This window comes from Bipolaris zeicola, assembly GCF_000523435.1.
Source record: "Bipolaris zeicola 26-R-13 unplaced genomic scaffold scaffold_125, whole genome shotgun sequence".
Classification (NCBI taxonomy): Eukaryota; Fungi; Ascomycota; class Dothideomycetes; order Pleosporales; family Pleosporaceae; genus Bipolaris; species Bipolaris zeicola.
Genome location: NW_006912174.1, coordinates 883 through 26,746, shown reverse-complemented (window position 1 = coordinate 26,746; position 25,864 = coordinate 883). Strand labels below are relative to the sequence as shown.

The following is a 25,864-nucleotide window of genomic DNA, read 5'->3' as shown; positions in this document are numbered from 1 at the left end:
TTCGCAGGATTGCATATGTCATGTCACGGGGCTGCATGGGTGCGGCGCAATCTATGCATGCCTCCGTCGAGGCTATGCTTCTGCCAGGCGCATGCTATTTCGTTGGCATTGATATTTTAATGCCCATCACTTGGCAATACTCTACTGAGTAAATCGACGAGACAACCACCCCAGCCGAAAGTACATCGACTGGAAACAGTTGAATGTTGCCCAGACGTTGGATAACCACTCCGCATCATACGATAATCTGGTTAAAATCATCATTGAGAATGGTTCAGTGTGAGTTGTGTGATTTGGTCGCGAAAGCGCTGGAAAGAGCCTCAGATCATGAGGAGCTTGTATGGGAGTTTGCCGAAGTGGAACAAAACTACGGGTGTGCTACGTGTCAAAGAGTTGTAAACCGTTTCAGGCAGCAGGCACCAAATGTTAGTTTGCACAGCAAGCTCGGATATGTGAGATCCTGGGATGATTACTGGATGATGCGCCTTCGGGATCGCAATGACGATTGCTCTTGGGGAAAACCTTTCATTCATGTTGAAATGAGAGCCTATTCAAGTGCTTCAAACGAACTTGGGTTCTCTCCACTTGAGGATAATATCGATATTGCGGGCATCAAGAAATGGATTGACCGATGTGATCGCGATCACACTGGGAAATGCCACACAATTACGAATCCCATTGGTAGGATGCCAGAAGCCACAGGATTATTGTTCATCGACGTCGAGAAATTTTGTCTGGTAAAGCAACCTAAGGGTGCATACATGGATCGATACGTCGCCTTGAGTTACGTTTGGGGTACCACGAAGGATCCTTTTCAAACATTGAAAGCGAACTTTGATGTTTTAAGCAAGACAAATGCATTCAGATCATCTGAGAACGATTGTCGCATTCCCAACACCATCAAGGATAGTATCCTTCTCGTCCGTACTTTAGGTATTCGGTACTTATGGGTCGATCGATTTTGCATAGTACAGGACGATGATATTGCAAAACCGCATCAACTAAATTCAATGGCCGCAATATACTCCAATGCGTACTTCACCATCGCAGCCACCGAGGGGCCAGACAGTGATTATGGGCTTCGGGGACTTGGAAAGCAACGCCTGAGAAAATCACCTTTCGATGTCTTCGAGTTTGGTCCCAATTGTCGCATGGTTGCAGCTTCACCGATAAGGAAAATCGCTCGCGAAGTTTACCATACCCGAAGCTGGACGTTCCAAGAATGGACCTTTTCGTCACGTATGATTGTATTCCATGAACAGACTGTGACATGGATATGCCAAAAATACAGACAGCAAGAGAATGGACACGCACCGAACCAATTGCCGGAAAGATTACCCTTGACTTTGTGGACACAGAAGGCCAATCCTAACTATTACTGTCTTCAGGTAGACCAATACAGTAGGAGAAACCTGTCTGATCCAGCAGACGTCCTAGCGGCATTCAATGCATTCACCACAGTGCAAAGTCGAGCCATGAAAGGTGGGATGCTACACGGCCTTCCAGAACTCTTCTTCAATAACATGCTATGCTGGCACCACGATATGGGCTCACGACAGCAAAGAAGGATCGATTCCAAAGGCAATATCCTGAAGCAGTTTCCTTCTTGGTCATGGGTTGGCTGGCTCGGCCCAATCGATATGTCTCTTGCCGGTGAAGTCAGCAGTATCAGAATGCGTGCCTCTCCCGGCCGTCTCGCATACCCTCACATCACCGAATTTTACAAACTCCCCACCAATTTGGAATCAGAAAAGCGAGAACTCATACGAGATCTGCACTACTATGAGTCTCGCGGTCTGGCGTCAACAGTTCTAAGCGAAGAGCTATTGTCCGAGGAAGCTGAAGGGGAAGAGACCCTTATATCGAGGGCCAATCATACTTACTCAACCGTCATCGAATTTCGTACTCGCCGGCTCATCGCAAGTCTAGCAGAGTATGACTGCAATGGCTTCAGCAATGATACGGCTTTTATACTAGGATCTGAGGGCCAAATAATCGGTGCTGTAGACCTCGGCTTATCCTTCTACTCATTCGACCTACCCCAAAACGATGTCGAGCTTATTTTCATTGGTGTTAGCGCACCTATGTGCTTGAAACATGCCCGTGCTCGAAGACTCAGTGACCAGTATATCTATACCGACAGTTGCCCCAGAGAATGTTTTGCCGATTTAGAGCACTACTACGATGGTATTTACGAGCCAGCATCAGATTGGCAGTTTAGGTGTTATGATGTACTGTGGATCGAGTGGGAAGATGGTATTGCATATCGAAAAGCGATAGGGCAGATTTGGAAAGAAGACTGGGAAGCTGCAGAAACAGAGGAGGTGGATATCCGACTTGGATAACGCGGCGAAACTGTAAAATATACATGTCAAATCGTATGCAGACAGTATAGGACTCATTTGCTCATAGGCTACTCTAGAGATGCGGCACGTTCAAACTGGCCAGTAAGAGGTTCATGATACTGAGCAGTCCCTCGCCCAAAATCAGACCACTCGCAAGTACGATAATCGGAGTTTCGCTTCTACCCTTCCAGCGTCGCCACCAAAGGCTTATCAGACCCCCGACTGTGCGTGCCAGCGTGAACGAAGGCGTGTTATACATACCTGAACCATAATGTTAGCAAAGCCGAACACATGACAAGAAAAAAAAGAAAAAAAGAAAGACTTACCAACGGCAACAGCAATTCCGCCAGGCACAAAGTCAATCCACCATCCACTCAAGCCGTTGCGCTTTCGAGTATTACCCCAGACCCTGATCACCGTACTGACAGCAAAGATGACAGCCGCTCCGCTCGCCCATTCCTTAACCATGGGTGGCAGACCCTTTCCTGTCACTAGTCGTGCGGTAAAGACCCACACATAACCTGTCGGTACCTCGAACAACCCACCAGGGATGGTATACACATTCGTATACAATTTATACACAACCGCCGACACAACCGCCCCAACTGCCGATCCAATCATCTGACCCCAAAACTGCGCGTTTGGCGCCGCCCCAAGTATATGCCCGCACTTGAGATCCTGTAGCAAATCTCCCGCTTGTAGTGCTGCAGACTCGGACACTGCGCCAGCTACGAGATTGATAATGACTGCGTTCTTAGCTCCTGGTCCTGTGGTCGGTGTGACAAGCGCGAAGACAAGTTGCGTGAGCTTGGAGATACCGGAGACGGGGTTGAGATCTGTTTCGCCTAGTGCGCGGACGCCCATGATTGAAAGGAAGAGCGCTAGAACTAGTGATAGAAGGGTTAGGCGGAAAGGGATCAGGCCGGGGAATGTCACATGAACGGCGACGACACAGAGGACTAGCGATACGACGAGTCCGATGATGGTGGTGCGGTTCGATACGAGATGCTCGGGGGGTGCATCTGGGTCGGAATCTGCATCGAAGTGCTTTTTGATAGATATCAACGGAGTCTCTGCCGTCCCATCACCAACCTGTGTATATCCTTGTCTGGGCGTGATATTGAAGGTGAGAATCTCTTTCCAGGTATGTGAGTGGAAAATTTCTTTGGCAGTTGGATAGTATGCTGCTGAAAACGTGACCAGTGGTCGGAGAAGCAGCCATCCTAAGCTGACGAGGGAGTCTGCCAGCATGATGGCAAGCGATATCCAAACAATCCATCCCTTGGACCCATTTGTCCAGTCAGAAACAGGTCCTGGAGCCCATCCCTTGTGTTTTGCAAGTGGTGAGAGGACGCCCCAGCCGATGATGGCACCTAAAAGCATATGTAGTGTCGTAGCAGGACCCATGATGATGCCTTGTCCAACATAAGCTGGTGAAGGGTTCAATGTCCAAAGCCAATTTTGCGCTAGGGAAGGGCCAAAAACGGGAATGTCGTGCAGTTGCGGGATGAAGTAGGACACAACGGTGAACAATGCGGATCCAGCAAACGAGATCAATAGCAGCCTGATCTTGGATTTCCAGTCTCCATCATCTTCATCCTCATCAGGTTCCTGCCCTGTAGTTTTCAGGTTGTCGTCCAAAGATGGTCTTAGATCAGGCTCTTCTCGCTGGGCACTCGATCCCTGTAAAAGTCCTTGAGACGCTTCTTCGTCATCGGAAAGCTCTTGCTCGCGAGTTACCACCTCTTTCGATTCCTTGTCTCCGTGAAGCACCCTGATAAGCAGCGCAGTAGCGGTTCCACTCGGGAACTTGAGCTTCTCCCGGATAATCACTTCCTTCCGAAGCGGAACCGCAAAAACCACACCGAAAAAGCAGATTCCGACGGCCCAAACAATTAGTTTCCAGAGACTGATATCCAACGGCCCGTTCTCTTCTGGTTTCAACAGGTAGTTTAATGCCGGAATGACACCCACGAATCCGCATCCTAGGGGCATGGTACCGACTGATCCCGCGACTGACTGAATCAAGACATTCTCGACTGGTGTAAATGGCAACTTAAGCGTCTTCGCAACAACCTTGAAGTATGCAAACCCAATCAGCGCCGAAGGCATGGCCATGCCGCTCACCCAACCCGTCTGCAACCCAAAATACATGTTAGAGAAGCAAATGACGATTCCAATAGCCAGGCCAACCAAAACACCACGGAGCGTAAAGTTCTGCGGCTGCGATGCCCGCTCAGCCAGATAACTGCGAGTCCCCGTTCTGCTACGCCTCAACGCCGTACGTTCCGTCTCTTCACCCTCTCCAGCTCTTTCATTCTGCAGTTCCGTGTAGCCTCGGTCCGGCGCCATGCTTTCAAAATCCTGAAGCTGGATTGACTCGGCCAGCGCGACGGCTGAGGCGAGTAGTTAGTTAATAAAGGAAAAGAAAGGCAGATCGAGAGAGGGGCGGAAGACGATCCACCTGATAGGAAGATTACGGGATCATCTTGTCATTGGTAATGGCGTGCTCGGTGCATGTGCACGGGATGATGCAAAGTCCCCGGTTCGACCTGACTAGCCCTAGACGATCAGCCACGTGACAGGGATGCCGGATCTAACAACGTTGCTTATCTCCGATTTGTCAGATGTTAGACGTTGCCAATCAAACACCAGGCTGGGGGGAACATCGTGAACCGCCCCCGGGTCTGGAGAGCGCGTCGCGGTCCGCACAATCCTAATCCCAGCTCGACTTTCCTTTCGTCCCAATACACTCCATACCGGCAATGAAATTTTCTACGATACTCCTGCCATTGCTGGCGGCGCCCTTTGCCGCCAGCGAACACACATCCAACTGGGCGGTCCTGGTATCGACCTCACGCTTCTGGTTCAACTACCGCCACTTAGCCAATGTCCTGTCTCTTTACCGCACAGTAAAGCGACTTGGAATTCCCGACTCGCAAATCATTCTCATGCTCCCCGATGACATGGCGTGCAACCCGCGCAACGCCTTTCCCGGAACCGTATATAACAACGCCGACCGTGCGCTCGATCTCTACGGCGACAACATCGAGGTGGACTACAGGGGCTACGAAGTCACAGTCGAGAACTTCATTCGCCTCATGACCGATCGTGTGGGCGAAGATATGCCCCGCAGCAAGCGATTAATGACGGACGAGCGAAGCAACATCCTTGTCTACATGACGGGCCACGGGGGCAACGAATTCCTAAAATTCCAAGATGCAGAAGAAATCAGCGCCTTTGATCTCGCCGATGCTTTCGGCCAAATGTGGGAGAAGAAACGGTAAGCTCCCCCCTCAACCCACATCTCAAACAGGCACGTATACTAAATAAACATTTCAGATACCACGAAATCCTCTTCATGATCGACACCTGCCAAGCAAACACCATGTACTCGAAATTCTACTCCCCCAACATCCTCGCAACAGGGTCCTCTGAAATTGACCAATCCTCATACTCGCACCACGCCGACAACGACGTCGGCGTCGCAGTCATCGACCGCTACACGTACTACAACCTCGAGTTCCTCGAAACAAAAGTAAAAGACCCCACCAGCAAACTCACAATGGGCGAGCTCTTCGACAGCTACGACGAGGAGAAAATTCACAGTCGCCCAGGCATCCGATACGATCTTTTTGCGGGCGGCGAGCAGGAAGCGCGGAATAGGAAGGTTATGGATTTCTTTGGGAACGTCCAGAATGTAGAGGTCGACGGAAGGAATGAGACGGGGTGGGTACGCGAGCCCGGAAGTGCGAGTGCGACGAAGCTGGCCAAGGCGCATGAGCAGAGCGTGGTGGAGAATGCGAGTTCGCAGCAGCAACAACCCGTTGTGGAGAGTGTACGGAGGGAAGGCGCGTGGAAAGTGGATGAGGAACAAGGGTGGAATAAGCAGGCGTATGGCGCGGCGGCTTTGGTTGGCTGTGCGGGCATATGGCTTGCTGGAAGCTGGTTGGAGTCCTTGTAGAAGAGTACCTGTTGTGTTTTCAAGCAGCTATTTTCTTGTTATTTCTACCCAGTAAAGAAAAAAAGCCGGGGCAAATACCAGCAGTGTGTAGATAGTCTCAACTTTTAGTTTCGGGCGGTGATTAAATGATACCCAATATTTCAAAAGAGATTGATCTTCACCACTGTTCACAAAAGAAGTCTTTGGGAAGAAACATCTTCATTGCTATGTTTTTGATTACTACTTATGAGGTATCATGTCCCATGCCCATCCGCCCAATGCACCTTAGTCCCCCGAGACGCCTTTTTGAAAACTGAGTAGGAAAAAAAAGAAAGAAACAAGAAAAAGATAAAAGCCACGCAAGACGCAGCTCAGGCGTCGTAAACGCTGTACCCGTTTTTCCCTCTCATAGGAGCCGAATCATGACTCTGTAGTTTTGTCACTGCCATTCCGCTAATGGCCTCATTTAGTATGGGTTAGCCGAACCAGACGTCGTCTCATTAAAACCCGGGGGAATAGTCCAACCATGGACATTGCAAGCCCGCTTATACGCTTCGACTGCTTCACCAACATGATAGTCCGATGGGCCACCTGGCGATAAACGAGCTGGCTTTGGGTCCACGCTGCAAATGGCCATTCGGACCTGAAGGAGAACAGATTCGATAGAGGAAACAGCGCTCCAACCGTCGTTGGTCAGAAGCTCCATGCACATGGCACCACCGGCAGTGACGTGACCACCTCCACCCTGATTGAAGCCAAGGAAGCGAGGGCGGATGACCCGGACGAACGGTGGACTCATTGGATGATCCTTGCCAAAGCGCAACTCCAGAACAATGCTCTTGATACCACTCTTCTTCATATCCTGCGCTAGTGGTAACTTGGGGTCGAACGAGTGGAGCTCCACAATCCATTGATAGATGTTGTCCATCTTGTCTTCGTCAATGTGCCATCCTAGTTCATGAAGTGGCTCCCTGTTCTGGATAGAGATAATATCTCTAAAGTCCTTCATCAAACGCTTGGTAGCAGATGTAGTTGCCCATACTGGCGTCGCAATCATGGGAAGTTTCGAGTAATCCAGAGTGCCAGGGACATAGTCGGTAAGAGGCTTTTGTGGTACCTTCTGGGCTGACTTGCCGAAGATCTTTGATGAGAACGATGAGATAGCTGTCATCTTGGATTTGCCTTTGCCTTCCATGATCGAGTTCGGCGTAGGGATAGACTCCTCAGCGTACTGTGGCTTGAAGCTGTCATTCTCATATTCATCTTCGTCGAAAATGACGAGATCCTCTTCAAGAGTTGCAACGCTATCTGTATCGTCGTCCTCGTAACCGACGTCTATAGTATCAAACCGGGGCTTCCTAGAAGGTTTCTGCCTCTTGGATAGTCCATACACAGTCGGCTTGTACCGCCGAGATGCGGCAATAGCGTGGATTGGAATAACGAGCGGTCCATCAACGCCAAGAGGGGTTCGACTTGGATCTTGTTCAACAAACTCAAGTGGTTTTGAGACTGGATTAGGTGCAGTGGCACTGGAGATGTCGGCACGTTTTCGTACAAAGAGATAGCGAGTCTGGATCCAATCGAGTTGGGCGACGACCAGATGTGGGTTCTGGCTGACGTACTCCCCTGGAGCATTTACAATTTCGTTCAGAGCCAAGGCTTGCTGGATTTTGAGTTCGCTCATCGGCCACGAAGCGCCTACCTGCATGTTGGAGTATCCTAGACTTGTATTCACGTTAGGGGCATGATAGACACCATGCCCATAGGCCCGTCCATGGTGCGTCTCCTTGAAATGAAGACCTTCTCGAATGATGCTATGCCAGTTGTGGAGCGGACTGCCATGCCAGGCAAAAAGAGTGGGGTATCTAAGATGCAGCCTCTCTTTGGTTTGTCGTACTGCCTCAATGAAGCGGCGTTCCTTGTCAGGCGCACCCATTGCGAAACGGAATTGTGCCCAGCCGCCCATTCCATAGACTCGCCCTTCAGCTTTGCGGCCGCCCTGAGAATCTCCCTCATCCACCTGCAGAATACAAGCGCGGTTTGAGGCAATAACCCAACGTAAGATTCCAAGGGCAGCAGAGGGCAGGCGATCAACCCAAGAACTTAGAAGTGACTCTGATTTGCGCAACAGATATTTCCTCATCTCCTCGACAGGCGGAAGCACATGCAAGAGCGACACTATCGTCTCTTGCTTCTCGTGATCTTTGAGATCATCAAAGTTATGATCGTAGAGATAGAAACTCGCAGACCGAAAATGATCTCTCTGGTCCAGTTTTGATTGTATCTTGTTGCTCTGCTGCGGCGCCTGGTCTCTGTATGATGACAACGTATGTGGGTGTATGTCATCGTTGTTCGGGACGTCAACCAACGCGGCAACGACAGGCTTGGATACCTTCACCGATGGGTAAAGTGAAGTATCAATCACGCGACAGTGTATGACTCTATCGATTTCCTCATCCACCCGAATGACTACCCAAGAGCCAGGCGTTACGGGACAAGGCGCCTTTGAGTTTTCGAAAAGCATCTCTAGGTTGCCCTCGTTGAACCGCATACTCATCGCGGCTACTGGCGGAGTATCATACACAGAACGCGGTTGCTCGGTTGCACCATGGTACGGTACGACTTGGTGGTTTCCTTGTTTACTAGACACGGGAGGCGGAACAGCCAAGCTGAGACCAGTAGGAAATTCCTTGAGCCTTCCGGCGCGCGCGCTAGAATAGCAAAAGCTGACTAGTAAATCCACAACCTTGGGCTGAGAGGTTATTTCGTGCTCTATGCTCGGACCAAAGCCCAGTGACATATACTGATACAGACACAGCGGGTTTTCGCAGACGTAGGGCTTGATCGCTTGCAGGTCGTCCGACATCTTGCTGAAGCAAATCAAGCAGAACTCGGTACACCGTACGAAATGCCTTAGCACAAACTGCATGCTGACCAGAGGTAGGGAATGTGGATGGCCGACTGAAGAGGTAATGTGATCGGCGGTAACAATTTTGGGCCAAGTAGTACTGGCACGCTCGTCCTCGTAGTACTTGTCATGCGCGGCGTCATGCTCTCCGTATGATGAATTTAGGAGCACATCGTTATAGAACAGTTCAGCGCCTTGCCATGGCATTCCTCCGTAGCGGTACTTCAAGAGCAGGGAGAATCGTTGCTCAAATAGCTCATTCAGGGGCCTGGAAACGAAGGAATTACGGAAGCCGCTCGACTGCGCAGGCAATGTGTTTTGAGATTCGCCCTGTTGGGAATCCTCTCGCTCGTTCTCGTTCTCTTTGTTCACCGCAGCAAACGCTGCAACAGCCTCTTGTATGGTCGGCTTGTAGGTTGTCGATACACCGATACGGACTCCAAAGTTGCGGCGAGCTTGATGGGCATCGTAGGACCGGTAGTCATCCATGCTCTTGTACCCTAACGGGTAGTGACATATTGCAACAAGGTATTCCGAAGGCTCAACCTGCCATGCCTTCATCGCTTCTTCTGAGATGCCCAGTTTGGATATGCGAATGGCTAGGGATACATAACATGCCAGGCCCACCATGAGACCTCCTAGATGTCCTACCTTGAAGCCCTCGCTCTTGGCGACTAGAAGGTCATTCCGAATACGGCGCCTGAAGTCAGATGTGACCGCTACAGAGGGCTCCCCCAATCCTGAAGTGTGTGTGATGCGAGGTTTGGGTAGGAGGTCGTCATCACCAGGAAAATAGTCTTCTTCATCTTCGTCGTCATCCTCATAACCCTCGAAATCATCAAAATCTTGCGAGCCAACCATCTGGCTATCACCGTCGCCATCAGTCGACTCAAGCCTGCTGGACACAAGCTCGAGAATCTGAGGTATCGTCTTGGCTGTAGCAGCATCGGTGATATCATTGAGCGCGGCAGCAACACCTGCTGAGGCGTTATCCCCTGCGAAGATCATGCAGGTGTGGCTCGAGGGATATTCGGAGACGTCTGTGACGAGGGCGGAGACATTGAGGGGCTGGCCATCGGCCATACAAGTGAAGGTGAACTCGCCATCGTCAGCGCCTGGTCGCACATCCGAGATGCCAGCAGCTAGGAGGAGGCCATCGGCAGCCTTCTGGAGGTCGGCCTGAAATTGCCTACGTGGCATCCTGGATTGAGAGAGAAAGAAAGATCAACCTGAGCGTTTGTGGGAGGTTGTAGCACAGTGCCGTGCCGCTTGTCTAGTAGCGACTGCCAGACGCCGGTGTTTCGTGGGTTGCGCAGATTTCAGGTGGACCAGTAGAGATATAGCGGCGCAGTCTGCGACAAACACAAAGTGAGGGCGAGCTGACTTTATGTAGGTGACGTCAAAGAGCCCTGGTTGTGCCAGCAAGCAAACACTGGAGAAGGCGGACTGGGCAATCGCGAGCAGGATTGCCACTACCGGGTAACTTGAGGGGACGAAAATCACCTCTACGGTTGTGGTAAAACAGTCTTGAAGTTGGCCTTGTTGCTCTGCAAGAGGCTATAAAGAGGAGAAAAAGTAGAAGTGAGCGTCACAAAAGGCTGGCCAAAGTCGTGGTAGGAAGAGAATTACAAGGGCAAAGCGAGAGGAAGGTGATGGCGGAAGAGGAGGAGGAGAATGAGGAGCGGGCACAAAACAAAGACTAACTGTTCACCTCTCTCCCGACAAATATGGCCTAACAGAGACTTGGCAAGGCTCCATGGCGGTGCTGCAGAGCTGCCTGGCAGACGGTCAACGAGAATAGTAATAGTCCCTGGGTTGGGGGGCTCTGATGCCTGGAGATGTGGAGCCTGTGGCTGAGGCCCCCGCAGTCTAGAGTGGAGCTCTTCTACTCACGACTGCCTACTCACCGTTCCTCGCCATTTCTCTGGTCATTCGCCAAACACCAATTGCCATCATCGCGAGAGGCATTCGAATGGTGTGCACGAGAGAAAGACAAGTCTCTCGATAAAGACCAGGGTGCCGTCATCTTGGAGCTTGAAATAGCGCGCCCCTCCCCCACTTTTTTAGGTGCGGGAACGAAGCTTCATCGGCCACTCTTAGTATACAATTCGTAAAGGCGGAAAATCAAAAAGCGGTCATCTCCCACCAACACTTGCTAATAATAACATAAAATATTAATAATATCATGTATCTTTTTTTTAAGTGAGAAATGTAGATTCTAATACATATGTTATCTGCTTAGAGTATCTACTTACGCGTAGTAGAGTTATAGTTACTTAAGAAGTAAGTAGGTGCTATTTTAGCTCTGTTTTTAGGTGGGTTTGGGGTAGTTTTGCCCTGCTAGGAGGGGCCACTATTTTCCGGTCTTACCGGTTGCATATGAAGGCCAAGTGCAAGGAAGGGTTCCGAGCGTTCGGTACTGCTTCCAGCCCTATCTTGGGACATCTGCAATACCTTCCCTCCGTACCTCGGCGTCCACCATGGCCGTCTTCCAGGAAAAGCCGGAAACGGCAGCGGCCAAGTCGACACATGTATCCGATCCCGCTCTGGATCCATTCCTCCAATCGCAATTCGACTCCGCCGACTACCTTAATGCCACGCTCCCCTCGCTATCGCTAAGCTCAAGATCAAAGACAGGCAATGCCGCCTCGCTGGCCGACCTCTCCTCCCAGACCCAAGACCTCCTCTCACAACTCAACGCACATACGACCCGGTTATCTGCCATACTCACGCAATTGACCGATGACATACTGCGGACTGGCGGGCGGCTGGCTTACGAGGTCGAGGTATTGCGGGGGGAGGCAGTCAGCCTCACAGAGACCCTAACGGATGGTCTAAAGAACGACGTTGAGAAGTTTCTGCCAGGTGGAATCACTCTGAAAGCAGACCCTATAGAAGGAGAACCTGGAAGCCCTGCGCCAGCACAAACAGAAGCCCCCAGCGAAGCATTCCCAGCGCTCGTAGAACCCGAAGATACCACGCCCGAATACATCTCCGACCTTCGCACCCTGACCACGGTCCGCTCGCGCCTTGAGAATGTCATCAAGGTTTTCGGAGAAGCCATGCACTGGACGATCCCTCCTAGCGAGGTATCCCTAGGCGCCTCCCTAATCAGCGTCTCTGCCCCCGAGCCCGGCACCGACAGCGCCTCCCGCGAGCAAAAAGGCAAAGAATTCGCCGCCTCGCTCCGCTCCGAGATTGCCGACCTCATCACAGGCGATCCAGAAGGCGGCATGCACAAGGCCGAGGTGCGCATACAAGCGCTGAGAGATCTCGCTCAGGTATGGAAGGGCACAGCCGAAGAAAAAGCAAGAACAAAGTTCATCGACGGCTTGGTGAAGCTGGCAGAGGACAAGCAGCGCGAGCTGGACAGGGAAAGGGAAAAGAATAAGGATCGAGGCCAGCAGAAGCCAGCTCGTAGCTCTAGTGTCTCAAAGTCACAGCCGCAGCCTCCGCAGCAAAGAACCGGTGGCTTTCTGGAAAATCTGCAGAGAATACGAGGCTTTGTGGAATAATACATGCTTTGCTCAATCCATTTACATTGCGAAGCACATCACGTGATCACGCGTCGTCGTGCCCCCAACTATCAACACGTCTTTTAATCTGCCCCTCTTTCTCAATGGCATCTAGCAATGGCTCGAATATAAACATCATTCATCTTCATCTGTCATTATGCTATCCGGGACAAGAACAAAAATTGCCATTGAGTTCATACAAGCAATAAAACTAGGTGTATCTCCCAGCTATTCCTAGGCTCAGACGGTTGCCCCGCAGCAAGGGCGGAACGTGGCACCCCAAATCAAAGACCAACAAAAAACATTAAGCAGCCGTAAAATTAAACGTATGCGGATCGCAACGTGCCCAAAACGCCCATTCTGATGTCGGGGTATCTCAATGACCAAACTCCCATGTGCTCCAATCCTAACCAAATGCCCATCAAACTCAGATTGTGGGGATGCCCTCGAGAACAGCCATGGCACGTTGACCCTCTGCCTCGAATGCCAGTATCTGTTGTTCGCAGGCCATGCGGAGTTTTTCTTCGCCCCTCTTTGCGTTATGCAGAACCCATTGTTCAATCGTCATGCGCTTCTCTTCGTCTGTCAGGCTAGCCATAACGTATTCGTAAAGTTCTTCAGGCGTCATGTCTGCTGTCTGAACGTTGTCCAGACCAGAATCAGCAAGGATTTCGCTGAGATAACCGTGGGCCTCTTCCTGAGATGTGATTACGGCATCAACGTCGGCAGGCTTCCAGTTGATGGGTTCTGGTATGTCATCTGCCTCACTCATCATAGGCGGTGTCCTCTTGGGTGTTCCGACTGCTAGGTCCGCCGGCAGGCTCGACATGTCAAAGTCGTCCATGACAGTGTCCCTGATTCCGGTCGGTGTCTTCTTAGGCGTTCCCACAGGAAGATCGCTAGGGAAACTTTCAATGCTCGAGGATCGCACACGTTTCGGCGCAGGCTGGATGACTTCAGAGTACTCAGTTTCCTCAACTGCCTCGCTTGTCCGCTTCTTGCCACGTGTGGCTCTCTTGCTTGCTGTAGATGCTGTTGACGAGCGGGTTGAGGCACGCTTAGCTTTGGAAGCACGCTTGGCTTTCTTGGGTGCTGGGGCGGGTTTGTAGAGTTCGGAGAGGACAAAGAAGAGACATTCAGGAGATCTTCGACGGTGCTCCTGCATAGGGTCATCACCGATATCCCATGCGTCTAGTGCTAGAGAGCAGTATGGGCAGGTAACGCCATCGGGTGTGTCTGTTGCAGGGTCGTAGAACCAGCCGGCGTCCACCATTTGGTCGACACTGGGGTAGCCAGCTGCGACGTCGAGTGGCCACATATCGCCAAAGGTTGAGCGGCGTGCTGCCACCATGGCTTCTGAGGTCGGGTCATCTTCAGTCCTGCCAGGATCGCCCGCACGGAGACGGATACAGGCGATTGTTGCGAAGCCACAGCTTGGGGAATGTGTTGAGTGTTCGTATGCAGGAACGTCCGCTTCCTCCCAGCCGTCTAGTTGGCACTCGCAGCTGAAGCATTGTACGTTGTCGGGGCTCGTAGAGGTAGGCTTCCATACAAAACCGGCATACGCCAGATCCTGTGCCGAGGGTGCTGTAAGGGGCCATGAAGCCTTTGATTTTGTTCCTGCCTTTTTAGATCTGTTGCTTGTACGTCGTCCCTTGCCTGTCGTAGCTGCTCCCTCAAAGGTGGCTAGACGCGCCTGGTAAGAAGCCAGGGACGCATCCATGGCGTTAGTAGGAGTGATGGTAGTTGTGGAAAGTTTTGAGTTTTGAGTGTTGGTTTTGCTTTTTTACTCGGCTGGTTATAGAAGATAAAGATGTGTTTTGCAATACTGAATATTGCGAATCTCGAGTGGTGTGTGCTGGGTGAAAATGGAGAAAGAAGTCGCGTCTCCAGACGCGGCAGGCCGACCACAAACATCTGATCCGCCAAGACATGTGGAGCAACAACACGCTTACGTCATCCGTTCGTTCACTTTGCGCGACTTGAGGCATTATCCTCCCAACAAGATGTATCGCCGCCAACCAACATTTCGGATAGCCTGGTGTAGAAGGCCTCTGGCGCAGGTCAATCGCCGCTTTATATCATCCGAGAAGACAACACCTACGGACACTCCCCATGCATTCCAATCGCTGCCACCAGACTGGGAAGATGAAGCTCCCTCGCTGTCGGACTTTACAGAGCTCCCGCATAAGGACTTTGGCAAAAATCAGTTGATGCAAACGAACGAAGACTTTAAACGGGCATTGCGAGGCATACTACGGAAATTCCCGCCAGTCACATACGCATTTGCCTACGGCTCTGGCGTCTTTCCTCAGTCGGCTGCGACAGCTTCGCGAACGACTCAATCGCCTCACCCGAACCCTCCCGATGCGATATTGAAATGGCAAAAAGGAGGTGGAAAGATGATTGATTTTATCCTGACGCCTCGCTTCTCTCAACACTTCCACTCGCTCAATCTACGCGAACACAGAGATCATTATTCATTTCTTGGATCGCTCGGCTCAGGAGTCGTCAGCCATGTACAGGAGAAGTACGGCGCAGGTGCTTACTTTAACCCGTATGTTATAGTGAACGGAACAATGATCAAATACGCCGTCGTCAACTACGAAACGCTCCTCCGCGACCTTACCGAGTGGGACACATTATACTTCGCCGGCCGCCTGCACAAGCCCGTTAAAATCCTCCACGAAGAACCCAATCTCCGCGTCGCGAATCAACGCAATCTCCTCTCTGCCGTTCGATGTGCGCTTCTCTTGCTGCCTGAGAAGTTTACAGAGAAGGAACTATACTCTACAATCACAGGCTTGAGTTATCAAGGCGATCCGCGTATGCAGTATGGCAGCGAAAATCCCAAGAAGATCGACAACATCGTCACGCACCAGATACGAAACTTTCGATACCTCTACCACGATCTCATAATGTCGCTCCCGAACATCAGGTACGCCGACGAGTCTGTGATTCGAAAGCCGGATTGGATGGAGGACCCGGGGCTGGATCAGAAGATGTCCCAAGACCTGGACCCAGAGCGTCGCGCCAGTATGGTCCGGCGGTTGCCCAAGAAGTTCCGTGAAAAGGTGTACTTCCAGTACCGCGGCAAGTTTGGCATCTCAGGTCGCGAGTACCAACAGATGCTGGAGGCAAGGAAGGACGAATCTTCGGGAGGAATCCTGAAGAAGCAGGTCGCCGGTGACTTTGATAGGCGAATAGCAGCTGAGAAGGACATCCCACAGATGGTAACCAAGGCGATCAACCAGACCGTCAAGTGGCCATCAACTGTGCAAACGCTCAAGGGACCTTTTACGGCGGGCCTATCAAAGTCATGGAGGTACTTGCAAGAAAAGCGGGAAAAGGCAAAAATGAAGTAAGATCCAATATCGCAAGCACTTCCAGCCATTCTTATGGCATTAATGCGTTCGAGTATCAACAAAAGCGGATAGCAAGCGAGCGAGCACAAGGTCTTCTTTTTCTGCAGTCTTGCACTTGATGTATAATCGCATTAGCCGCCGTCGCGAAGTTCACGGGTCAGGCTTTGTATACGCGAAAATTAGAGTCATGCCGAATGTACAATTACCACATCAATACACGTAGCAATGCTCGATCTTATTGAATGCTTTTTCTGTGCTGCATGCAAAGTTTCCGAGTATCGATTGATGCAGTGCCTCGTATGTTGGCTGGTTAATGACTCAGTCATGCATATGATTTCCCACAATGCTCCACTTTTTCCACTTTAGATTTTCACTATCTATCGGCGTTCCCAACAATTCTACGCCAATCTGAGTACAGGTCAATTGTTCTGTAGCTATAATAGATCTAATTTCAAGATTAGTCATCACAATAACCTCAACCACCACAATACGGCTCAATGGTCTAGTCGTATGATTCCTGCTTTGGGTTTTCCAACCTATTCTGCAGGAGGTCCCGGGTTCAAATCCCGGTTGAGCCCATTAATCTTCTTTTTGCTTTTTGAATACGATGATGGGTGTGGAGATGGGGCAAGGTCACGCTTTGGGAACGTTCACAGGCAAATCTCGGTACTCTCCTAACACATACTACTCTTTTTGTTTTATTACGAAGACGGAATACTCCATATTTCCTATTGAGACGATATAATGGAATACTAATGTTCAGATCAACGAGTGATTTAATACGTGAAACAATATTAAGAAGACAGGTCAAGAAATAGAATGATAATAAATCAACATCGAGGTATCATGCCCAAATAGTAAAAACAGTCAGCCCAACCCTAGGAAAAAACAAAATCAAAGAGTCAAGTATGAACAATCATCAATCAAATGGTATCCCCCGTTTCCAAGCCACAAACGCCAGTCCATCAATCCTAAAAAGAGTAATCAGACATGGAAACTAAGCTCACCGCGGCGTCTGCGGCCACTCAATCTGCAATCCTCTAGAGCGATCAATCTCAAGCCCTGCCCGCTCATCTCTCCTCACACTCTCGCCCATGACAACAGTAGCAAGGCGCTGCAGTACGTCTTCGCCAGAGATCCAGTCGCCGCGCCTACCCGGTGCGCAATTGCCTACTTCTAGTTTCCTGCCTGTGACTTGCTCGTACTCGACTTCGCTCTTGAGGCTCATCAGGTCCATGAAGACGCTGCAGAGAACGACAAGCTCGGCGGTCATGACCATGCTGTAGCCCCAGGCATGGAACACGGCGCCGACGTAAGGTAGGTTGCCGTTGTCGGCGAGGAAGCGGCGGAGGAGGTAGCCGTTTGTGGTTGATAGTGGCGTGGGAGGGACGTTGAAAGGGCAGAAGAGTGCGGGATGTTTGAGGTGTGTGGTGTACAGTTTGTCGAGGGCTTTGTAATGTGTTCGTGTCCAAGGCTCGACTTTTGGCAACGGTGTCATCCGTGAGATGATAGGGTGTGGTTGTAGTTGAGATGAGCGCGAGGATGTTGGCTTGGCGCTCAATGTCGAGGCGGCCTGTGCACGGGGTTGAGGATGGCCACTGGGGGTAGCATCTGATTCCTCCTCCTCCTCCTCCTCCTCCTCCTCCTCCTCTTCTTCTTCTTCTTCTTCTTCTTCTACTTCTTCGTCGTCGTCGCTAGAACTGCTTTCAGACGACAATTCAATCACTTCCGGTTCCTTCGAACGCGCTGCGTTCTGCCGTGATTGTGGTACTGGTACATTGCCTGGGCGCTCTACTGTCTTAGAAAGCGGCGAAGGCTTTCGTGCAGAAAGCAGCCGCTGTTCGAACCGTCGCTGCATCTTCGGTGGGCTCGATGGCAGGTGACTAATGTCTTGATGTGTTCTGCTAGGCTCGGTAACCTCTGTAATCTCATTCAGACTTCGCTCTTGCGGTTCATAGGCGTCCAGGTACTCGTTGGCCTCCTCGCGCACACGTAAAATGGTGGAAGCAGTATTTCCTTCCATCTCCATTCGGAATTGTTGTTGGTCGGATGCTGCTGAGATTTTGCTGTCGCCATCAACGACCGTGTGAAACGGCGAGCTTTGCGCGAGTGGCAACGTAGACTCTTCATACTGCTGTACGGAGCTTGTAGAAATGTCACCACTGTGAAGCTCACGCCTCAAGGGACTGCTCTTCTTTGGCGAGTTCAGTAGCGCAGGGAAGCGAGGTGGCGTATCCAAGAATGGATTTAGTGTCGCTTTCGGGGGTGTCTTTTTCGTTTTTACGGGCGAAGGAGATTCTGGTACAAAACTGTCCCCCTGGTCAAGAAGCTCAGAGAGGCTTACCTTCTCTGCTTCTTGTCTTCTTGGCCGCCGCCTCTGGAACCGAGAAGGCCGCTTCTGGTCTGCAACATTGGGCGTGTTCGACTGGAAGAACATACCAGCGTCACTTTCTTCGCCTTCAGCGTTTGGCTCTTCGACTTGCATAGGCTGTTCATCGGGTTGTGCGGAATCAACTTTTTGGGCCTCTTTACTGCCCTCTGATGGTTGGACAGCTGCTGGCACTGAGCCTGCCGAGGCAGGCTCTTGCTGCGACTCCGTCTCATCAATGACTTTCCTGCGGCGCCAAGTCCGGGCAGCTCTTCCGCGAGCAGGCCTGACAACGCTGGCATCTGTGAATATATCGCGAGCTTCAGGGGAATTCTCTGCTGGAACTTCCTCTGGATTGATCGAGATAACTGAGCGACTAGCCTCCTCTTGCCAGATATCACCAAAGTCATCATGTTGGACTAGCTCTTCTGCAGGACCGGGAACCTCCTCTTGAACCTCATTCATAGCGGTGTCTTGTTGATCTTGGCTTTTGGCTGCGCGGGGTGGAGTGTCGGTTCGCCAACTCATTGCGGATTCGCTCCTCGCAGGGCTCAATGGTGCTGTGGTCGCCTCTTCAACGTCCAACGCTGGGTATTGGACGTCGCTCGCTGCAACTGCCGGTGCCACCGCTGTGACAACATGATCCTGGTCTTCGGGTGTAAGAAGACGCGATTGCTGATATTTTCGTTGCGTTCGGAACACACCTGCTTTCGGCCCTGCCGCAGATTGGCCCCTGATAGGGCTCGAGGGGCCAGGCACATTGTCCTCCTCTGTCTGATTTTGTGCAAGTTGCTCGCCAAGTCGCAAGCCTGCTTGAAGATCTTTACGTGTCCCTGAGCTGAAGCCACGGAACAAATCGTCCAATGAGCCTCGCTTTCCGTCGGGCGTCTTTTGTGAGGCATCTGGGGTGAGTCGTGTGGGGTCGAGAAGACCTTGTAAAGCTACACCGGCGGTAACTGCTCGGCCAAGTGTTGGAGATGGAGATTTGGTCAGAGCAGGCTGAACAGGATGCAGAGCAGGGGGTGCAGATGGAATCTCAGAGTCCATAGCGGGTGTGACATGACGCGCCAGTTTTGGACGCACTGTCTCGATGGACGCGGCTTCTAAAAAGGCCTTGCTTGTCGAGACGTGCTTTTCATGGGTTGAAGATTCAGAACCTGATGCTACGTGCGTAACTGGTCCCAAGTACTCGTTCCTGAGTGAGGATTTGGCCTTTGGAGCATTGGCCTGCACATCTCGAGGCTGTGTTGGGCTCGGTCGATTTGTGTTGCTCTTCAATGACTCGACAGATATCATGCTAAACGTCTCGCTATCCAACATCGTCGTGTCATCTGGCATCCTGGTGGTGCCTTCGTCAAAAGTGAAATGTTGACCCTGTGTTTCCTCCTCCTCGTCGTCTTCATAGTCTTGAGGATATTCGGGTGCACCATCATCACTAGTGGCATCGGCTGAATCACTCGATTGCGCCGAGGTCTCGCTTGGTGTAAGCACGTCTCCTTGGCCATCCTCTGTTCCACTCATGGGTTGGTTTTCGGGAAGATTGTTGTTGTCTTCATCTCCGCTGGCGGGCGTAAGTACATCACTGCCACTTTCCTCTTCATCGGATGGAATAACGGCCACCCTGTTTGCATGTGGTGTACCTCTGCGTGCGCGAACATTGTTCCTCGAATTGGTATGAGCTGGTGTGCCTAGGCTGGGAGACGGCTCTGATCGTGTAGGCGATGTTCGCAATGCATCATCCATGGTTTGATCATCGGGAGCTGCAAATCGCGCGTTCTTTTTCGAATTGTCTGGTTCGGCCTCGGTGCTTGGCAGAGGTGTCTCCTCGAACGTGGCTTGTAGGATAGCTTCGGCCTCCTCTGCAACGCTGGTCTCGTCATATTCAGTCGGTGACTGTACGCTCTTCCTCGGACGACCCCTTCGCTTCCTAGGTGGCACATCGGTATCGACATCGGCTGCGCTGGAATCGCCGCCTCGCACAATTTTGCTCGGAGAGCTGAATTCTGCAGGTCTCTTGATTGGTGTCCCTTTTCTCTTGGGCTTGGGCGTCAATCCAGTCTCAGACTTCCTGGGTCGGCCGCGGGGGCGCTTGACAGGAGACGACGCATCCGGGTCTTTTAGCGGTACAGTAGTCGTCTTTGTTCTTGTCACCCTCTTTACTGATGGTGATTCAGCATTTTCTCCGTCTTCCGGTTCAGCCTGGACGGTGACCTTGATGCGCCAAGGGCTTGCGCCGTTGCCTCGCGGTGTGCTCATGATCATAGACTTGGACGGCGACGAGAAGACGACCTCTGACGTCTCCAGCCGCCGGACCTGTTTCCTTGGCGAGGTGATCATGATGGGTTTCCGAGGACTGGATTTGCGGTGCGATGAGGTGATGTTTTCGTCGAAAGAAATGGCTAGCGGGTCCGGGCTTGAGTCGTTGCTGCGATCCGAGTAGGCACCCGGACTCGCCGTTGTGCTGCGACCGCGGGGCGCCATATTCAAGGGTCTCTGTGAGGATGGTGGGTGGAGGTTGTTAGTGCGATAGGGATGGCGTGGTGGGGAATAAACGTGCATCCGTGGGCATGCGGGACGGGTGACGCGTTGTTGTCGTGGCAACAATCTAATCACGACACCAGTCCACGCGCTGGGCGCAACATCGCGAACAAGGCAGCCAGCTTGGAGATCAAAGGACATAGCATGGAGTCGCAATGGGTATCCATGGGTGAGTCGCGCATATTATGGGGTATATTCCAGTACTAACGCATGTAGAATCTACAAGGAAATCGGCCCTGGCACACGCATAGCGCTCTCCAAGCTCGCCGTCGAAAAGTTTGAAGAGACTGGCCGCCCACTGCGCATCGCTATTGATACGTCGATATGGCTTTTTCAGATCCAAGCTAGCAAAGGCAAGTCTTCTCAGGGTATGCGCATACCGTATAGTGCTGACTGCAGCTAGGCGGCACGAACCCTGCATTGCGAACATTTTACTACCGTCTCCTGCGCTTGATTTCTCTTGCTATCCATCCTGTCTTTGTCTTCGATGGACCCAACAAACCACCATTCAAGCGCAACAAGCGCACCGGTCCGACGGTCGCCTCCATCCCCGAGTTCCTTGCAAAACAGCTCTTGAAGCAGTTTGGATATCCCATACATCTTGCGCCAGGCGAGGCAGAAGCAGAGTGTGCACTGCTGCAAAGGGAAGGAATTGTCGATGCGGTTCTGAGTGAAGATGTGGACACGCTCATGTTTGGGAGCGGTGTCACTCTCCGAAATTGGTCTCCAGAGAAATCAGGAAAGACGCCAACTCATGTCAATGTATACGACGCTGTCGAAACCAAAAACGGGCCATCGGGACTGGATCGTGAGGGCATGATCTTGGTCGCGCTAATGAGTGGAGGAGACTATGTGCCAGAGGGAATACCTGGATGCGGCCCCAAGACTGCATGTGAGGCAGCCAAAGCAGGTTTTGGTGCCGACCTGTGCAAGATTCCACGAAACGACTCTAGAGCCATAGCCCAATGGAAGGAGCGACTGCAACACGAGTTGAAGACAAACGAAAGCAAGTTCTTTAAACGCAAACACGGCGCACTCAAGATCCCCGACGACTTCCCCCGACTCGATATTCTCGGATATTACACGCATCCCGCGATCTCGAACCAAGCAGGATTAGACAAGTTGCGTCGGTCCATCAATTGGGATCGGGATCTCGACTTTCCGGGTCTGCGCGAGTTTACCCAAGATGCTTTTGACTGGGTCAAACTCGAGGGTGCAAAGCACTTCATTCGCAGTCTAGCACCATCTCTTGTTGTGCGCCAACTGCGGATCCGCGCTGAACAGTCTAATCGCCTGCCCACTGACAATCTACGAGCCATACAAGAAGACGAATCAACGCTGATCAAAGGTCTTCACGGAAAAAGACAGCATGCCATTACCGACCATTGTACCGAGCTTCGCGTAAGCTTCACACCTGTCGAGTTGGTAAAGATTGATCTTAGCCAAGAGGATCCGGACGATGATGTAGAGGCCCCGCCGCCCAGTTCCCAACAGGATGTAGGAGATGAGGATCTAGATGAAGACGTGCCTTTGGACATGGAGGATGAGGGTCCTAAGAAACGTGGACCGACCAAATTTGACCCTGAAAAGCCGGCACGTATATGGGTCATGGAAACATTTGTCAAAGTCGGCGTGCCACTCACAGTTCAAGATTGGGAGGCTGGACGACAGGCAAAGCAGAAGCCTAGACGAACAGCATCGGTTCAGGATACTGGCACTGCCGCACCAAAAGCCAAGACAACCACAAGGCGGACAAGGACGACTAAAGATCAACCCCAAGTCCGAATAGAATCTTTTGCAAAGGTCACAAAACCTGGAGTGAGAGCTTCACGAGCACTTGTAAAAGCCCAAGAGAAGGCTGGAGATCTTCCAGCGCCATCATCACAGACTACTGCACCGGCTGAATACGAAGCGATTGACTTGTTATCCTCATCGCCAGTGAAGCCACGAATCCTAACACCACGACCACAACCGGAGCCTGAAAAGTCGCTCTCCCCAGTTCTAGAAGATTTGCCTCCAAGTGTAACTAAACGGAGAAGGCGAGCTCCAATTCAGCGTTCAAAAACGCTTCCTGCTGACACCAGCGAAGTCTTGGATCGGTCTTCCACACCTCCACTTTTGAGGACAATAGAAACCTTGGATTTAGCCGAGTCTCCAGTGCACCCTTCACCTTTGCAGCTACCAGCAAAGAAGGTCAGGACAAGAACATTGGAAGAGACGGCTGCAACCAGAGCGTCTCGGGACTCGTCTGTACCAAAACAGACTACCTTAGATGCATGGCGAGCATCGGCAACACCAACCAAACAGCGAGGTACAACTCCTTTGTTTGGTGCAGCACCAGTCCCTGCGCCACCACAATTCCGTAAGCCATCGGAAGATGTGGAATCACTGGACTTGACGCTCTCCCCACCAAAGCGCCCAGAAGCCACACGACGTTCTCAAAAAGAGGTTACTAGTGAGCAGAGTCCTGTAGTATCATCGACAACACGGCCGCCATTGACGTCAATATCATCAAACACGTCTGCGAGCTCGACCTCATCAGTCTCCACTGTAGGGAAGAAGAAAAGCATTAAAGATGTTTTCCGCTCCAACCCGCCTCGCCGTACTTCGCCACGTCTCAGCAAAACGACATCAGCGCCCTCCAGTGTTGATACTATAGACCTCACGTCCCCTCGTCCTGCTGCAGCAAAATCACGGTCGACATCGCCACAAGCGGATATGCTTGATCTGACAGAACACTCGTCACCCGTAGGGGGGTGTGATCCGGCGCCACAACCAACGGCTGCAACACGGACATCACCTCCAACGCGTTCATCACGGTCACCAAGCGAAGAAAATTCGGTATCATCGCCCGCAGCATGGAAAGCCCAGAGCAAGAAGAAACGAGCTATCATTCTTAGAAAGAGTGTCGTAGGTGCCTGGGACTACGTCGATGTTGACAGCCCAGAGAAGCTGGCAGAGCAGACACCGGGGCCCTTGCTCAAAGGCAAAGACAGACGCAAGTGGAGAGAAAGCGCGGTAGAAGTCTTGGACTTGACGTAGAGCTGATTTTGTACGCGAGGTGGGGATGAGATGGAAACGCAGCATTGCTTCTTTGTTTGCTCTAACGAATACATGGTTACACGATAGGAAGCATGAGGTTGGAGTTTTTGTCGCGAGATATCAGTTTCAATTATATTATTCTTAATTTCTACGGTATATGTTCGACGAATTATTGATAGCCAAGTGAGTCGGTTGATAGTGATAGTTGTTGGTCGAAAACACCAAGTAAATCGTTATGCTACTCCACAACTCGTATTCAACAAAGGATGACACATGGCGGGGTAACAGGCACACACTCCCCCTCGCTTACCCACCCCCTCTCACCACACTACCCCACCGTCCCATCCGATGACTCTCCAAGCGCTTCTCACTCTCCGTTTTTACTCGATTCATATACCAAAAATACGGGGTCCTTTCCATCAACTCCAAGAGTCTCATAACTCCGGCCTGATGGTCTAGTGGTATGATTCCTGCTTTGGGAAGATTCAGATTCACGTCTGTTTATCAAGCCTATTCTGCAGGAGGCCCCGGGTGTAAGTTCACCCATTCAGATTCGCACAGCGAACGCAAGTATCTAACAGCGTTACAGTCGAATCCCGGTCAGGCCCCATCCTTTCTTTTTTGCTTATCTTTTGTACTCTGAGGTAGGGGTGATCTACTATGCTTTTGATATATTTTATTTTATTTTCAGACTTTGTAAAGACTCACCAAACAAATCGCGGATATACTACGTACTGTATTTTTGATTTGTTTATTTTATTCTCATGGTTGATGCTACTCGTCGCAACCCTAACCTACAACAACTACCAATACTTGTCCGTGATTAACTTGAGACCCGCCTCGTCAAAGACCCTCACGCCTCTCTCCTCAACCCTAGGTCTCGTCCGAAATGTCTTCTCCACCTCGCCCGTCTTCGCATTCACACCCTGATGCTCATACTGCTCGCGCTTAACCAAACAGCCCTCAATCGCCCATTTCGGCACGGCCTCCTCATACCTAACCCCCTTATCCCTCCACATGAGCTCAATAAGCTCACCCGTCTTCTTCCCATGCAACTCAGCCGGCGTGTACAATGTGCGTGCAAACGACGACACGGCATTCCTCACCGCATCATTCCGACAGCGCCAGATGAGATTATTCAGGGCCTCGTGCACAGACGGCACGGGGAAGAATCTCGCGTCGAAATGCGCCGTGCCAAAGACAAGCTCCGTGTCGCCCTTGACGGGTGGATCAGGCATCTCACGTAACGCAAGCTCGAGGTGGCGGTTGAAGCGTACGGAACAGTAACTCGCGGCTAGACTGCAGAGTTTCTGCAGGCGCTCGTTGAAGATTTGCACGCCGGAGGGGAAGACGAGGGTGATTTCGTCGGATTGCGTGTAGGCGAGGGTGGCTTGCGGGAAGAAGTGGAGGAGGTCGCTGCTGGTGCGGGTCATGGCGGTGTGGATGCGTGGGTCGAAGGGGCGTGAGAAGCGAGAGGTGAAGCGCGAGAAGCCGTGGCCGTCGAGACGGAGGATGATGGGTTGGTTGGTGGGGAGGATGTGGTCGGTGGATGCTTCGTAAGTGCGCATTCGGGATGCGAGGGAGGGGGGTTGAGATGCATCGGAGGATGGTGGGGGATCCATTGGGAGGGGAGTTTTGTATTATGTGTTTTTTTTTGTTGGAGTTGTTTTATGGGATGATACAGAGTTTGATTGGTGTTGATGCCCGAAATTTGGGGGGCTGCTCTAGAGAATGCGCTTGGTGGTGATTGTATGTATGCACTAATCCTACAAGAATTAAGAAAGCTGGGTATGAAGAACGAATATGTGGTATTGTTTTGGAGCAACTGAAGCTCTAGCAA

The 25,864-nt window shown here is 51.4% G+C and overlaps 10 protein-coding genes across 10 annotated transcripts; 5 read left to right on the top strand and 5 right to left on the bottom strand.

Moving 5' to 3' along the window:
- Positions 1–539: 539 nt before the first annotated feature.
- Positions 540–1,631, top strand: COCCADRAFT_101251 (uncharacterized protein; the record flags this gene model as incomplete). The annotated part of the gene is made up of 1 exon (XM_007716050.1): positions 540–1,631. A coding segment is annotated over one exon (1,092 nt), but the record flags the coding sequence as incomplete, so codon positions are not given.
- Positions 1,632–2,418: 787 nt separating this feature from the next.
- Positions 2,419–4,697, bottom strand: COCCADRAFT_38438 (uncharacterized protein; the record flags this gene model as incomplete). Its single annotated transcript, XM_007716049.1, has 2 exons — positions 2,419–2,606; positions 2,672–4,697. The coding sequence occupies 2 exons, from the start codon at positions 4,695–4,697 to the stop codon at positions 2,419–2,421; spliced, it is 2,214 nt and encodes a 737-aa protein (XP_007714239.1).
- A 413-nt stretch (positions 4,698–5,110) lies between these two features.
- On the top strand, positions 5,111–6,309 carry COCCADRAFT_27821 (uncharacterized protein; the record flags this gene model as incomplete). The annotated part of the gene is made up of 2 exons (XM_007716041.1): positions 5,111–5,628; positions 5,688–6,309. The coding sequence occupies 2 exons, from the start codon at positions 5,111–5,113 to the stop codon at positions 6,307–6,309; spliced, it is 1,140 nt and encodes a 379-aa protein (XP_007714231.1).
- Positions 6,310–6,754: 445 nt separating this feature from the next.
- Positions 6,755–10,396, bottom strand: COCCADRAFT_101236 (uncharacterized protein; the record flags this gene model as incomplete). The annotated part of the gene is made up of 1 exon (XM_007716048.1): positions 6,755–10,396. One exon carries the CDS (start codon positions 10,394–10,396, stop codon positions 6,755–6,757), a length of 3,642 nt encoding a protein of 1,213 aa, XP_007714238.1.
- Positions 10,397–11,676: 1,280 nt separating this feature from the next.
- Positions 11,677–12,711, top strand: COCCADRAFT_6641 (uncharacterized protein; the record flags this gene model as incomplete). Its single annotated transcript, XM_007716036.1, has 1 exon — positions 11,677–12,711. One exon carries the CDS (start codon positions 11,677–11,679, stop codon positions 12,709–12,711), a length of 1,035 nt encoding a protein of 344 aa, XP_007714226.1.
- Positions 12,712–13,138: 427 nt separating this feature from the next.
- COCCADRAFT_101222 (uncharacterized protein) lies at positions 13,139–14,434 on the bottom strand (the record flags this gene model as incomplete). The annotated part of the gene is made up of 1 exon (XM_007716047.1): positions 13,139–14,434. The coding sequence occupies one exon, from the start codon at positions 14,432–14,434 to the stop codon at positions 13,139–13,141; it is 1,296 nt and encodes a 431-aa protein (XP_007714237.1).
- Positions 14,435–14,717: 283 nt separating this feature from the next.
- On the top strand, positions 14,718–16,076 carry COCCADRAFT_38433 (uncharacterized protein; the record flags this gene model as incomplete). Its single annotated transcript, XM_007716046.1, has 1 exon — positions 14,718–16,076. One exon carries the CDS (start codon positions 14,718–14,720, stop codon positions 16,074–16,076), a length of 1,359 nt encoding a protein of 452 aa, XP_007714236.1.
- Positions 16,077–17,079: 1,003 nt separating this feature from the next.
- Positions 17,080–20,925, bottom strand: COCCADRAFT_101271 (uncharacterized protein; the record flags this gene model as incomplete). Its single annotated transcript, XM_007716045.1, has 2 exons — positions 17,080–17,718; positions 17,755–20,925. 2 exons carry the CDS (start codon positions 20,923–20,925, stop codon positions 17,080–17,082), a joined length of 3,810 nt encoding a protein of 1,269 aa, XP_007714235.1.
- Positions 20,926–21,137: 212 nt separating this feature from the next.
- On the top strand, positions 21,138–24,024 carry COCCADRAFT_6637 (uncharacterized protein; the record flags this gene model as incomplete). Its single annotated transcript, XM_007716035.1, has 3 exons — positions 21,138–21,151; positions 21,199–21,350; positions 21,386–24,024. The coding sequence occupies 3 exons, from the start codon at positions 21,138–21,140 to the stop codon at positions 24,022–24,024; spliced, it is 2,805 nt and encodes a 934-aa protein (XP_007714225.1).
- An 803-nt stretch (positions 24,025–24,827) lies between these two features.
- Positions 24,828–25,646, bottom strand: COCCADRAFT_101248 (uncharacterized protein; the record flags this gene model as incomplete). Its single annotated transcript, XM_007716044.1, has 1 exon — positions 24,828–25,646. The coding sequence occupies one exon, from the start codon at positions 25,644–25,646 to the stop codon at positions 24,828–24,830; it is 819 nt and encodes a 272-aa protein (XP_007714234.1).
- Between the last annotated feature and the right edge of the window lie 218 nt (positions 25,647–25,864).